Source organism: Myxocyprinus asiaticus, chromosome 17 (assembly GCF_019703515.2).
Source record: "Myxocyprinus asiaticus isolate MX2 ecotype Aquarium Trade chromosome 17, UBuf_Myxa_2, whole genome shotgun sequence".
NCBI lineage: Eukaryota > Metazoa > Chordata > Actinopteri > Cypriniformes > Catostomidae > Myxocyprinus > Myxocyprinus asiaticus.
The window spans coordinates 13,466,683-13,483,093 of NC_059360.1; the positions used below are offsets into that span (position 1 = coordinate 13,466,683).

Sequence of the window (16,411 nt, forward strand, 5' to 3'; positions counted from 1 at the left end):
AAAGGTTTATAAAAACATCAGCAACAAAATAATCAGTCAAGTGTGTATCAGCTTTTGACTGGTAGTGTATATACAACAGACAGGATGGATTACAGACTGTTGATGTAATTGATTACAATGTGTATTGCAAGGCATAATGAATACCTTTGTAAAGCATTAAATATAAAATTATCATTAGCAAGCACAATTGAATCCAATGAACAGATATTCAATTTGTAAGTGGCAACAGCTAACACTGATTCCACTTCCTTTTAATCTGAACTTAAGAGTTTTAATTTGTGCGACTGTAAATGAGGATAAAAACAATTGGCTGTGAGCACTGCCACTCAAATAAGCAAATCCTCACAAGTCCTGACTTCCTCCTCTACTGTTTGCAATGCAGCGTGGGCGGGCATTGAGCGGTGCCGTCTCCTCTCCTCCCCCCACAATCCCTCTCTTCCTCCCTTCCACGCACACCCACCCACTCTTCCTGCCCTTGACTCTTACACAACGGGAGAGGAGGAAGAGGAGAAGCTGTGATCTTTTCCTGTTTAGATGTTGCAGTGACGGATCTGTCTTTCTCTCTGTCTCCACACTGACTGTGCTCATTGCATTCTCTGTGCCTCTCTGTGCCATCCCTCTGGACTGATTGTTCCTCCATGTCTGTGCTGCAGCTCAAATGGGAGACATAAGTGCTGTGGCTGTCTGGCACGTGAACACACGCGGCAGGTCTCTGTGGCTGGCCATCCCAGGCACGGGATGCTGAACTGCAGCCGTGAGGGCTTGTTTGAGCTGGGCAGGCAGCTCCAGCAGGAAGGGGACTCCCAAGCTGCTCTGCACTGCTTCCTGAGCTGCCTGCTAGGACTCACACAGGTGCAGAGCTTCCACTCGCTACCCAACTGCCTGCATCAGGTGAGCCCTGCAGGATGGAGCTCTGTAATCATCGTATGCCAGAATGATTTGTTACCTAGGGGTTTTAGACAGAAAATATTTGACATTTGATCAGCATGTGTCTACATGTACAATATGGAGGTTTGGGTTACACACTTCTTCCGCAGAACAAGAAAGCAGATATTAGATAGAATGTTAAAGGAATATTCCAATTAAAGCTTAATCAGCAGCATTTGTGGCATAGTGTTGATTTCCACAAAACATTATTTTGACTCATTGCTCCTTTTTCTAAGAAACAAATATGCATTTGTTGCAGTGATTCACTTACAATTTAAATGAATGGGGTAAATTTTGGAGGGTTTAAAGGCAGAAATGTAAAGCTGTAAGTGTTAAAACTTCTGTATTATTTGAGTAGTTTTAAAAATGTTGTTTTTACGGTCATTTTAGGGTTTATGGCATTATGTTTTCATGGCAACAAAGTTATAAAATTGCATATAACTTTACACAGAAAAGCAAGTCTTTTAACGTTTACGGATTGGCCCCATTCACTTCCATTGTAAGTGCCTCACTGTAACCCAGATTTTCGCTGTTTTTAAAGAAAAGGAGGGACGAGTCAAAATTATTTTTTTGACAATCAACATTATGTCTATTGAGTTTAATTTGTATTGAAACCAGAATATTCCTTTAAGGAACTGATAGCCTCAGTCACCATTTACTTTCATTGTATGAAAAAAATACGCAAAGACAAGGATAACATTCAGTTTAACATCTCCTTCTGTGTTCCATGGAAGAAAGTAAGTCACATGAGTCCGGAAAAACATGAATATGAGTAAATGATAATAGAATATTCATTTTTGGGTTAGCCTAAAACCAGCCTGGTTCAGTCAATGCATAATTAAAATTGGTAATTGTATTCTCAAATAGGAGTATACAAGATGCAGCTCTATAATATTATGTTATGTGATAGAAATTATTTAAAAATGGACTTTCAATTTAAGACTAAAATCTTTTGGTTTTACATAGAAAATATGTGATATCTGACCAAAAAGCATGCACAGTAGCATGCATATAGATTTGAATCAAACTTGCAAATATGTAGGCTAATGCACACTTTCATGCATGTATGACCGGTAAAGTTGAGAGTTCTATAAGCAAACATTCATCTAAGTCATGCATATATGTTCTTAATGATGTGATGACACAGTAACCTAAAAACAATCTGCTTCAGTCAATGCATATTTTAACACTGGTAAATGCATTCTCAAACATTCATGCTCTACAGTGACAGCATGTAGATTCCTACATCAGCATACAGAACAAGCACACATTCGCTCATATGCAAAGAGAGTGTGTTCGAACAGATTAGCAAATTTGTTTGTTAGTGCACAGCAGGAGATGACTTGAGATGATGTGTTTTCCTCTGGTCTTAAGTAAGCTTTTGTTTACCATAGTGTTGCAAGATATATCAATGCCAGAGATCAATTATCAAAACCTCTTGTACACAACTTCAGGGCAATTCATCTAAAAGTATGTTTTCGGCCCTTAGCACATCTGGCTTTCTCTTATGTGTTCTTCCATTAATGTCACCTCTTCTTGTCTTCCTGTCTCCCATGTACTCATTTTGATGACAGTCAGTCAGATAAAAACCCTCTCCCCAGATTACTCACTCTGGGTTTCTCACAGAGGCTCTGTTAAACCCTCTCAGGATCCTCAAGTGTCCCAGGAAATTTCCAGAACATAAACAGTAGCTCTTACACTAGAGTGTTGGAATGTGAGGCATGATAATGACCAGACAGAGTTGCTTTTGACATTAGCAGTGAAAAATAAATATTTACAATTACTATTACATGTAAGCTGACGTATTTTGAAATGTAAAGTACTTTTGACTTTTTTTATTATTATTATTAATTTTTGGGGGGGAATCTCATGAAACCTGTCATAAATATGTATGGATTATATTTGACAACCAAATAAAACAGAAAAATAAGATATTTTATTTTGTACAAAGAAAATAAATTTCGTTTTTTGCATTGTGACATTATTTTGCAATCAATTCAGCATCCAATTCCCTCCAATTCCCAAAATGTAAAAAAAACAACAAAAAAAAAAAAACATCATTATTGTAAATTATTTAGAAATCATTGTAGTATTTGTTGTACAAGCTGATTTAAAAAAAAATACAGCATTTTACAATAGATTTTACTATAGAATTATTTTAGTAATGACAACCTAATGAGAATCACCATTGAGAATAATGGGAATTATCCTAGAAACTAATTATAAAAAAAAATATAAGTAAATGAAATGGCTTACTGTAATGAAAAAAAATGTCAAAATGCAAAAATCTTAATTTCCCAAAATAATAGGCTTCATAATATTTATGCAAAATGTAATTTCTTATTTTAATTCTTCTGACTTTGGGGTTGCCGATATTTTATATTGATTTGCAAGGTACAACAGTATGTGGAACCTTTATATTATTCCATTGACTGTTGGGTGAAATGTGACCAGGACATGTTTTCATGAAATTTCCCCTTTTATTCATTGAAGCACTTCAGATTTGTATTTGTCAGACAGTTTTCTCTCTCTTTTCCTCACTACAGATTGCTGAACTCTACATTGATGAGAAGAACTGTATCCTTTTCAATAAATCTTTTGCTCCTCTTTGTGTAATGAACATGTACAGTACATAAAAAATATAATCCTTTTATCTATAAAAACATGTAGTGAAAAAAGCCTTTATGCACACAAACAACTGCACAGTTTTTCAACGTAGGGCCCTTACAACTGGAGCTTTTCGAATGTGGTGTTCCCCTAAGAGGATTTGTAGGCACTTATCGTATGTCAGCGTAAAGAGCATCACAGCTAATTAACCTGCATAGACCCAGTCTGTGCCCCACTCTCATTATTCATCTATAGACCACAGTAAACAACAAGGCTAGTGTTACATGACATACATTGCCCTTAAACCTCAGGCCTCTCAATTACAAAGGCATAGAGTTTAAATGGGTTCAAGAAAGCTTGTTTTAGCTCTGTGCAAAACAAGGTCATTTGCATGACCTAAGTCATTAACCAACATCAATTGTGACATTTTCTCCAATGAAAAGCCAATTACATGTGAATTGGTTTTAACATATTTGCTCTGATATCAGTGTGATAGTAAATAGTTATTAGACTTAAAAAGGTGATTTTTGTGTAATAACATTACAGAGAAGTAATGGGCAAGGATTGTATCATTTAATTGAATAAGCAATTTAATTACATGTGAAACATTAGTCTGTTTTATCAATGCATGGCAGCAAACTTTGAAAAAGTTTGAAAAAGAGTCCTCTAAACTAAAGCTCAAGTTGGTGTTGGGGATCAAACTGAAGATGTGGAATGATCTGTCAGTTGTCAGGGATTTTTTGTATTTTAGGATATAGTCATGACCAGTGCTTTTACATATAAATAATTCTGTAGTCAGAATGTTGAATTAGGGTGATCACCCATATCCTTATGTTATGTAGCAAGTCTTGCCTTCTGATGCTTAGACTACCCATACACAATACCCATATAATCTTAGAATGTGACATTTCAGAAATGTTCTTCAATTGGAAATAGAACTGGAATCAGCAGAACAGGTGTCTGAAACTGCATGTTTGTCCTCATATTTAAGTTGGATTGCAGTGCACAGTCTTTTATACTGCACTCATTTTCTGACTATATACACTTGTGGGAGTAAACACAATGGCTGTGATTGACATCCCTATGAGCTGGAAAGATCAACAAAAAATAGAAATGTTCCCCTAAAAATCGCTACCACAGTCATGCTGCTGAAAATAAACATGCTAAGCAGAAGGAAACAGCTAATATATTCATTTGTTGATGAAAAGCACATCCATATTTCCTCTGATGAACCAGAGCTGGTGAAGTGATTGATAATGCATATTTTATGCTATAATTTAAACCTACAAACATGCAAGAAAGAATTTAAAAGCACTCTGTCTTTCTAAAGCTTGCATGCACAACTCCTTTTAAATCTGTGAGATTTAAAGCTGCATAACTGCCAGACTTAAACTTAGAGTGGGCATTCCTCATATTCAGCCCTTATCATGCCAAAGATTAGCTTCAGTCATGTACAATGTCCCCAAAAAGTATGTGGACACTTAAGCCACACTTAAAATGTATGAATGTCATTGCATTAGATAAAATACATATAGTAGGCCTATATATAAAAAAGTGGCATTTATTTTAAAGAAAGATAGCACAGGCACACTTTTCAAGCATTGCATTTCACACACACACACACACACACACACACACACACACACACACACAAAAAAATATAATTAAAGGTGCTGTAAGCAATTTTAGCCATTCTAGAATTTCCACAAGCTGAGCCATTGGATTAGCCATGCCCCCTCTTTCCAAATCTCCACACTCCAAAGACACCAATGAGCTTTATTGAGAACAACAACAGCAAAATAGTGCCCTCAACTGACAACTGAGCAACATGGCATAAAAATGGCATTAAGCCTCAATAATTCGCTGCAACTACAATACTATGAGAACACACAAAACTCCAAAAACACATTTTTGTTTGCTGTTTACAGAGTAGTGCTGTCACAGAGGCAGGTGAGATATCTCATGACACTTATTTCATTAATATCTTTCAGGAAGTAGAAACGTTTTTTGCATACCTTTCTATGAAAAATCTTTAATAGATATGTGTTCAAAACTAAGATCAACAGTCTCAAGTTTGATAACCAGATAACTTTCTTGTTGACATAATTAGTCTTTTTTACTGGATAATATATAAATTCACACATGACACAGGTTACTAATTTCTGGCATGGCAGTTATGTGTGATGGTATCTGAACAAGCGTAAATAATGCTGACCTCACACTGTAAGAACATTATTGTTTTTATCATGGTCCAAACCTATCTGAATGCATAGATACATTAAACAAAAGTTCTAAAATATGGTGAATAAAGTTGCAAGCCTTTAATCAAGCTGAGTATGTAGTGAAATGAAATGCTTAATGAAAGGCATAGATTATTACAAAATCAATACAGAATGCATTTGTGCCTGGTGTCTCCACCATAGCTAATTCAGGAGTTAGTATTACATGCATCACAAATAGATTTATTGCCTTCATACTCCATGCTGTTAGTCAGCAAATTCAGATGTCTCTCACCCAGCTGAGATCTTAATATATGCCAGGGACACCTGGGAATATGATGCTCATTCCACAAAAAGATCATTCTGTAAGAGAGACAACATAACATAGTACTGCCTTCAATGAGAAACACAACAGATCGAAAAATGTAAGCCACTGACAAAAACAGTGTGCATATCATAATAAACAAGACTGATCGCACTGTGAATTTGGCGACAGTAGATTGAAAGTTCTGCTGCTGAAATCAGTCTGTGCAAAAGCGAGTTGTATTTTCAGTTGTAAATGGTAATACAGTCAACAGGAATGTATATTTTATTAACCCTACCCCCTAAGCCAAACCCCAACCCTAAACCTAACTGTCAGTGGAGTAAAAATGAAACTGTAGAGCGAAAATGCAACTTCCTAATCACGCTCACCATCATTTATGTGAATACGATTACTTTCTAGTTTCTATGGTACCAGAACACAAGGTTGCACCAGAAGGAAAGGTGATCACATCTGAATTGATGAAAAAATGTCTGATGGGGGATGGCACTTGTCAGTAATTAGACTGAATGGGGTCGATTTCGGGGTACATGTACATTCGGAAGCAACATGTTAATTTTCACATTAATAATTAGTGTTGCTTGCAAAGACACTTTTTGAAACAATGACCGTTTTTCCACTCTTGGGCCAGTGCAAGCCAGGGCTATCAACTGGCTAGTTGGGGCCAATAGCCTCGGACCTCGAGCTGCAAGACCAAAGTCTGAATGCATATGCATATGGATTTGTATGTCTCACTTGTTTTCTGTTTAGGCAAAAAGTTAAAGGTTCAGTGAACACCTTTCTTATTTTCTGTTATCTTTGGTGACACTTAACAGCTGAACAAATCTGGGCTATTGGGTGTTGTGTGCATTTATAACAAGAGGCTATTTCTGGTGACAAGCATGTTTAATCCTTCACCCATATAAAATCAGATGGGAAAGCTCTGCAGTTCATCCAAGCAGAGAAGATGTTCTATGAAGTGGCATTGATCGAGCTCACCTCGCTGCATAGGAGCACAGGCAGGTTAATTTTTTATAGCTTTACTAAAATGCTTCTTTTTTATGGTGCTGTTGAGTTAAAATGTGTATCTTTGATCAAAGTGTATTTAAACCTATGTAGAAGAATTTAAAAAAACTTCCCTTGGATGTCAGAGACATTTTTTTTTTTTTTTTTTTTTTTGTTCATTAATAAACTTGCATTAAACCCTTGGATGGCAAAGTCATCTTCTTTTGGATGAATTACACCACAAGAACTCATCAAAAGACATTATCATCTGAATTGTGTGGAATATATGGGTAGTTGACATGAAAAGCTTTTGGGAAGCTGACATGCCCTGTAGACTAAAACGATTTAAAACAGCATTTTGCTAACAGTTTTGTAAATATTATGCATGTAGCTTTTATGACCTCATATTAATTGAGAGACTTAATTGAATACTTTTATACTTTTAAAAAAGTCATTGTCACACCGCAGGACCATTTAAAATAAACTAGTGAAGGCTAAAATTTGTAAATGGAAAAACTTAAAAGAAATGGTGACCAGTTACAGAACCTAAGAAATACACCTTCTCTTAGACATTCATAAAAATTTTAACCTAAAATCTTGAAGCTGATAAAAAATGGTCCAAAGACACATCATGCATCAGCTAATATAATGTAATATAATGTACTATACTGTACTATAATGTACTGAACTATAATGTACTAAAATGTAATAAAATTATTGTGATTAAAATCTTTCTTTAAAAAAAATAACACAACTAATTTTGAATGGCAGTCAAGCATCCACCAGAAGGTGCTAATGGGGACCCACTAACCTGCCAATTACTGACCCTCTAATGTAAACAAACCCTATTCAAATTTAGTGTTGTGTCCCACACCATTTAATTGACAGAATGATACCTCAAATCATGCAGTTCTTTGACGAGAGATGTGCTATTACTTTTTGAAGCATTCTAACTTTTCACCTAGCGTACGAGAAAATGGGTGAAAAAAACCCATAGACTTTCGAGCCATGTCTAAGGACCTGAATATCATAGAAACTTGGGGTGGGCCTTTTCACTTGGGCTAGTGGGCAAACACCTAGCAAATACCCAGAACACCTTAGCAACCACACAATAATGCCCTGGCAATAGTCCACAATACAAGCATAGTTGTGCAAGGGCAAGCAACTAACAATCTAGTATCTATATATAGTCCATAGATTTTTAGGAATACAGTTTTATTTAGCATTTTATTCATTCATTCCTTTATTCATTTAAGAAATAGCTAATAAAGATTGCATGATAATCTTAATGCAATAAGCAAATTAGCAAACCTTTTAATTCCCTTACTAAAATATAGTGTTCCATTAAACCTCTGTAGCAAACAATGACCACAAATTGGCCACGGATTAACCTCAAGTTTGCCACAAATACATTGTGCTAAGGTTTAATACTTCCATGAAACATTGAAACATGCACAATATTGACCTACAACAGACCATGTCCCCAAGCTCCTGTCAGAAAGCATCCATACATTCAACAGAGGTCCATTTTTATTTGCTCTGAGATGCACCAGTATTCATGGATGAAGAAGCCCCATCAATCTCCTCCCTGACAGACGCCTGCAGTTCCTCTGGCTGTCTGCATGTTGCTGAGGCAGCACAGTGCACTAGCGTGAGTAGATAGAACAGGAGCCTAAGGAGATAAATGACCACGCTATCCATTACCTCATTAAAGAGCTGTTGACTACCATGGAAACGCTGCCTGATTCAGTGCTTTGGTTGAACGGTGCGGTGATTTCTTCCCACTGCTCCCTACACATTCAGCTGGGAATATCTGTAGAAGTTCACTTCACTTGACAAAATCTGTTCACTTGCAATGCCCTGCAACGTCATTGAACACAGACAATAGTTAAGGGGCTGCAAATTATGGATTTTGTGTTTGATAATATAATGTATTCTTGTAAATAAATATAATGTTAAAGCAATATCAGACGAGCAAGAGTGTACAAAAAAAACTACACCGGTTGCCCTTACTCGTACGTTCTACGTTACTGATGGACACGAAAGCAGTCGCGGAACACAGATCGCCTTGCGCTTGCACTTTCACACCATCCTCACACACCCCATCCGGTGATCACAGAGCTCTGCATAGGGCATCAATTAGGCCCTGCATTATTTCATTATAAAATAGAGAAAACAAAACAAAACAAAAATTACATTAAGGTGAAGTTAAAGACTAAATTTTCATCTTATTAAAGTTCTGGAGAAATGCTCCTCCAATGCCTTTCTTAATGCATTTTATAAGCAAACTGAACTTACGAGCATGTACATATGAAGCTATCTAAAAACATCAGTATCCAGGCAGTACCAATCTCTGTAGCTGGAAAAACTCATTGGAAAAAGTCGCTTGTTACTGGAAAAGCTACACTATTGTGAAAGTAGAATCAGAATCCGCATCAGCTTTATTGCCAAGTATGCTTAAACATACAAGGAACTTGTCTTGGTGACAGAAGCTTCCAGTGCACAAACAATACAGCAGCAAGACATAAAAAGTGAATAAAAAATTAAGTATATGTAGAAATACACAATTGGACAATATATATATATACACTACCGGTCAAAAGTTTTGAAACACTTATTCTTTATTATATATATATATATATATATATATATATTATATTTTAGCATCTTCAAAGTAGTCACCCTTTGCCAAGAATTTGCAGACATGTACTCTTGACATTATCTTCTTCAACTTCTTGAGGTATCACCCTGGGATGCTTTTTAAACAGTATTGAAGGAGTTCCCATCTATGTTGGGCACATATTGGCTGCTTTTCTTTATTATTTGGTCCAAGTCATCAATTTCAATAACTTTTTTTTTATTAAATTTTAGTTTTATAATGAAATAAATTAATATGGTGGCACAATTATATTTTTGTCTACAAAACTAATTTCAAATATTTAAGCATATGCCTTCAGATCAAAAGATTTTTAAGATCATGAGAATAATTTCAGTCAAGTGTTTCAAAACTTTTGACCGGTAGTGTATATATATATATATATATATATATATATATATATATATATATATATATATATATATATATGTATTTGTATATTGTACATACATACAGTATGTATGTACAATATACAAATCTGTTATATACAGAACCAAGGGAATGTAATGGCAGAAGTGGTGTGGTATGTTGGATAAATATAAATAGACTAAGCTGTGTATTGCACATTAATTATTGCTCAATGGGGCAATTTTAAATGTTCATGAGATGGATAGCCTGAGGGAAAAAACTGTTCCTGTGCCTGACTGTTCTGGTGCTCAGTGCCCTGTAGCGCCGACCAGAAGGCAACAGTTCAAAAAGGTAGTGGGCTAGGTGAGTGGGGTCCAGAGTGATTTTTACAGCCTTTTTCCTTGATCTGGAAGTGTACAGTTCTTGAAGGGAGGGCAGGGGGCAACCAATAATCCTCTCAGCAGTCTGTCCTTTGTAGTCTTCTGATATCCGATTTCGTAGCTGCACCAAACCAGACAGTTACTGAAGTGCAGAGGAAAGACTCAGTGACTGCTGAGGTGAACTGTATCGGCAGCGCCTATGGCAGGTTGAACTTCCTCAACTGGCAAAGGAGGTACAACCTCTGCTGGGCCTTTTTCACAATGGAGTCAATGTGGGTCTCCCACTTCAGGTGCTGTGAGATGGATGCCCAGGAACCTGAATGACTCCACTGCTGCCACAGTGCTGTTTAGAATGGTGAAGGGGGTCAATGTTGGGGTGTTCCTCCTAAAGTCCACAATCTTCTCCACCGTTTTGAGCATGTTTAGCTCCAGGTTGTTTTGACTACACCAGTAAGCCAGCCTTTCAACCTCCCTCCTGTATACAGACTCATCGTCATCTTGGATGAGGCCGATGACAGTGCAAACTTCAGGAGCTTGACAGAGGGGTTCTTGGAGGTGCAGTCATTTGTATACAGGGAGAAGAGTAGTGGGGAGAGCACACATCCCAGGGGGGCACCAGTGCTGATTGTACATGTGCTGGAAGAGAATTTCCCCTGTCTCACTAGCTGCTGCCTGTCCGTCAGAAAGCTGTTGATCCATTGACAGATAGATGTGGGAACAGAGAGTTGGTATAATTTAGTCTGGAGAATAGCTGGGATGATATGATGCAATCCCATGTTGACTGCATCATCCACAGACCTGTTTGCTCGATAAGCAAATTGAAGGGGATCTAGAAAGGGTCCAGTGATGTCCTTCTGGTGGGCCAACACCAGTCTCTCAAATGACTTCATGACCACAGACATCAGATCGACGGGTCTGTAGTCATTAAGTCCTGTGATTTTGGGTTTCTTTGGGACAGGATTGATAATTGAGGGTTTGAAGTAGCATGAAACTTCACATTGCTCCAGTGATCTATTGAAGATCAGTGTGAAGATGGGGGCCAACTGGTTAGCACAAGATTTTAGACAAGCGGGTGAAACAACGTCTGGGCCCTATGCTTTCCTTGTCTTTTGTTTTCGGAAAAGCCTCAAAAACACTCCATTCATTGCAGTCAAAGCAGGCATGTAGTTCCAGCTCTGCTACATTGGTCCATCACTTTACAGTCTTTACTACAGGTTTAGCTGATTTTAGTTTCTCCCTGTAGGTTGCAAGAAGATGAACCAGACAGTGATCAGAGAGTCCCAAAGGTGCTCTAGGGACAGAGTGATTTGCATCCTTTATTGTTGTGTAGCAATGATCCAGTATATTTCTGTCTCTGGTTGGGCATGTAATGTGCTGTTTGTATTTAGGCAATTTACGTGTGAGGTTTGCTTTGTTAAAATCCCCAAGAATAATAATAACTGAGTCCGGGTATTGTTGTTCCGTGTCTGTGATTTGATCAGCCAGCTGTTGCAGTGCTGCGTTCACGCACGTCTGTGGTGGGATATAAACACTCACCAGAATAAACGAGGAATACACCCGCGGCGAGTAGAAAGGCTTACAGTTAATAAAGAGCGCTTCCAAATTAGGACAGCACATCTTCTTTAATGTTGTTACATCTGTACAACAACATTCATTGATGTAAAAGCATGTTCCACCACCACTCGTTTTCCCTGTTAAACCCGCTATGCGATCTGCTCTGAACAGCTGAAAGCCCGGCAGATGTAACGCGCTGTCCGTAATGGCTTCACTCAGCCAGGTTTCTGTGAAGCACAAGGCAGCAGAGTTTGACAAGTCCTTGTTCCTCATTTCCCTCGCCTGCGTCTCTTAAACAACCCAGCTGCGCTTCTGACTAAAATGTCCAGTAAAGCATCCGAAAGGTCAAAAACCGGGAAATGATTGTCTGGTATGTGCTGCCGAATGTTCAGCAGTTTGTCCCTGGTAAAACTGATTGGAAAAAATTGCTAAACACAATTACAAACAAACAAAAACAACAAAAGAATTAGAGTGCTCCACACCGTGGCTGCCATCTGCGGCGCCATCTTAGAAATACAAAAGTAGCTGAAAATAGCTCATGTTAATGAAAAATTTAGTTACGTAGTGACTATTTGCACAAGGTGTAAAAAGCACCTGGCACACAGTGTGGCTATCTGCACTCAAATAGTCTGGTCGAAATACAGCAATTAAAGAACAAATTGCACCCCCAAACATTGCTAAAATGGTGTAGTGTGTAAAGATGGTGTGACTGTGCTTTTTTCATGTGGACGACCCAGGTTCAGTTCCCCCTTTTCAATTCCCTACTCTTTCCTGTATCAATATTTCCTTTAATACTACTTATAATAATAAATAATACAAATTAATATAAAGGTTGATTTCCTAGAAGTAGTCAGGGAGTTGAGAGAAAGGTTTGATTTGGGTAAAATTAACCATGGTTTTACTATAGTAATATTGTAGTAACCATGTTTTTTTTGGCAGAAACCATAGTTCTAATGCAATTAACCATAATGTTACTACAGTAATATTGTGTCAATATAGTAACCTGCATGTTAGTATTTAATTAGGGATGCAAATAGTATCTGCCACTATTTACACTTAGTGTAAATAGCTTCTATTGCTATTTGCACTTATTGCAAATAGCCTCTGCCATGTACAGTACTTGAGTTAGTAACATATAGCTGCTTTTGGTTTCTTACTCCCCAACACTGGTATTGGGTAGAGAGTCATTTTCATTCTGGTGAGCATTTAATTGGACAAAAATCTGTGTAGTCCAGGATGAGATACAAGCTACTTTTTCCAACGAGTAGCGCTACATTACATCAACATGCTACATCGCTGTTTTTAATGTCAACCTGTCTTGAGGCATTTATCAATGCAGACATCAAGCGCGCTCACCTAAACCATCCAAATGTAGCGTTCTGATAATAGCCTACATCCAGGATGAGTTATCCAGAAAGAAAAAAGACTTGACATTTTAAATGTGTATCAGGTTAATTTTGTCAACTTTTTGGAGCACTAGCAAATAGATGGCTTTAAAGCAAATAAACATAGATTAAAAGCCACAAAAACTCAATTTTGATTTAAGGATAATTTCAGTTGGTGTTTATAGGCCTTTATTTTTCATATGTTTGCATTTCCTTGATCACTTGTCTGTCCTCTTTAACCCTCCCTCTCACTCTCTCTCTCTCTCTCTCTCTCTCTCTCTCTCTCTCTCTCTCTCTCTCTCTCTCTCTCTCTCTCTCTCTCTCTCTGTTTTTTTTTTCTGTCTTGTAACAGTCTAGTTGTATCTGTACCTGTGAGTCTGTGACTGTGTTTGCATTGTCCGGGAGGTTTCTGATAGAGTTTGTTTGAATCAGGGTGTCGGGAAGACAAATCGCTGGGTACATCAGGATGTCTGTCTCAAGAGGAGTTATCAGAACAGACTTCACAGGCCCAGGATCTTGAGAGACTGGCTCAGCTCTGCATCATGAGCAAGAGGTAGTATTCTGAAACTCACTATGAAAACTAGATTGCCAGCAGGTAGCATGCTGCATTGTTTTTTACCAGCCTTATTTTGGCAATAATCTGCTTGAATGTTAAATAATTATATAGCATGATCATAGTTAGAATAATATTAATAATATGTAATGTCAACATATCAAAGTAACCCAATGCAAAAAAGTAACAGTAGGGTAAACCGGGGCTTATTGTCACATTGGGAAGTTGTCATCAGGACTAAATCTCAATAACTATATGGTTTTGAGTCAAAAGTTGCACAAATGCATTAATTAATCCTCTAAATGGCTCATAGCTAAACATGTAAACAAAATAAAACCACACTGGCATACATTCAAGAAAGAGTCAACTGTAGCTATGAAGAACGATTTTAACCTGAAAGGTTGAACTGTGTTCTCAGGACAAGAGTATTTGGACAAGTTGTTACATGTGTTTTATATGTTTGTTTGTTTTTTATTCAGTTTACTGATTACAAATTCTGTTAGCTAAAACAATGGTTTGCTGTTTTATTAATTGTTTTCTGTTTCATTTTAGTTTTACATTTTAAATTTACCTAAAAAGGCTATATTGGTAGGTTCCTATTGTGACAACATGCCCCGATATAGAGGCAAAAACTCAACTGGTGTTAAATGAACTGTAGCCTCTTTCCAGGGGAATAATGTTGGCAATGTTAGTTTATTGTTTATAGTTTTAACAATTTAGAATTGTTAACAAAATTCTTCTCACTCTATTAAATTATAATTCACTCTAGTAAAAGATGTAGCCCCAGTCTCCCCAACTAGCCTCAGTCTTGCCTAATTTGCTTAAAGCATGTGTATCGATCGAGAGCATTTAATGGGCACTATTAGCATCTTAATACATGATTTAAGAGGATGTAAGGGCATTCATTTTTGGGATCAGTATCCATGATTCAAGCAATCTTATTTTGATCTGGCAAAGATTTAACAAGGGTCTTTTTACTTGTGCTGACTGTCCTTTTGAGTTTTTTGAAAATTGTTATAGAGAGTGCACTGTAAAAACAAATTGTCAGGTAACTTTTTAATGTGCTTCATGTGCTTAACTGGTTTTATTCAATTCAAAATATCTAGAAAATTATACAAATATTATTTTTTATAATATTAGATGAATTAATTAATGTAACAACATTAGGTTACACCAACCAAAGTACTTTTAAGGGCCAGATCAGGTAGAAATAGTACCTTAATAGGATATTTCACTACTCTTAGGCCACAACTACACATTTTCACCTTTTGTATTGTGGGTTTTATTAGTTTGACTACAAGTGTTTGTTTTTCTGGGATCTATGGAATTTTAAAGCTAATTATTTATGCTGCAATAGGAATCCCTGTCATTTTGAGCCATGTGTGCACTCAAGAAAGAGGAAGAGAAAGGTGACTTGTGTTACGCGAGTCTCAAGGTTTCGAATGTTACTGGGACACTCTGACTTAGGTGTCTTCTTTCCTCAGGGGTTAACACGATGAGGCAGTCTTTTGTAAGGCCACTACCACATGCACTTCAGAACATTTATGTCCCATTGTTGGCAATGCTTGGGGACTAACCTGATTGTTGAGGGAGACAACTTGTTGGTGCTATGGAGAGAGGATGACATTAAACTTGAATTAAACTTAAACTTGAATGGGAACGAGATTGCTACCCCAATAATATAGTGTTTCCGAGAACAATGAATTGCGGTAGAAGCAACACTCTATTTGTATGTAATGCCATAAGTGGGTCAGGTAACTCTGGAAACCTGAACAGGGTAGATCTTTCAGCGAAGATCTGTCGGCCAACTAGGGCAGCAGTCATGGTTGAAGTTGTTGCTCATATAGATGAAGCATTTTTGTTTAAACACACCTCAGAAAATATGTACGCTGAGTTGGTCATTGTGGCAAAATAAACTTTACAGTGTGATCAAGACCTGACACGAAGTGGATACTGAGGATAATTCTTTTGCAATAATGATCGGCTGACTGTAATATCTCACTTATTGAATTGGCTTGTTACCAAATAAATGACCAGTATGTGCACCTGAAATTGATTTGAGTTTAAACAATTTCATCATGTGAGGAGAAAGATTGCAAAGTGATATGATAGACATAAAACTTCTGTAGGAAATCGGTTGCCTGGGACAATTGCCAATTATACAGTTTAACGGACACTATAAAAAAAATATGTGACCACAGACGTTAATGCCACGTTTGACCAATCAGAATCAAGTATTCCAGATAACACTTAAGAAAATATGCTCAACAATTTTTAATTAAAATTGAGTATTGATGTTCTTATTTTTTTTTTTAAAAGCTATGGTTAAAAATGCTGGTTTAACCTGACTGCCAGCCATTACTGAATCAAAAGTTACATCGGCCTTAATACAGTCCAATTAATTTACAGAAACCCCAATGTGTAGTTATTTAGATTTCAAATAACTTTAGATTTGGACGTCAGATATTCTTCACAA

General features: G+C 37.1%; 1 protein-coding gene across 2 annotated transcripts in view; it reads left to right on the forward strand.

Annotated features, from left to right (window-relative positions):
• The first annotated feature begins 501 nt into the window (after positions 1-501).
• c17h14orf180 (chromosome 17 C14orf180 homolog) overlaps positions 502-16,411 on the forward strand; it is a 39,328-nt gene continuing 23,418 nt past the window's right edge. For both annotated transcript variants that reach the window (XM_051722917.1, XM_051722918.1), the window contains exons 1-4: positions 502-891; positions 3,474-3,504; positions 6,987-7,073; positions 13,815-13,935. In XM_051722917.1, coding sequence (XP_051578877.1) covers positions 739-891; positions 3,474-3,504; positions 6,987-7,073; positions 13,815-13,935 — 392 coding nt within the window. In that variant the 5' untranslated portion in view covers positions 502-738. The remainder of the gene's footprint in view (positions 892-3,473; positions 3,505-6,986; positions 7,074-13,814; positions 13,936-16,411) is intronic.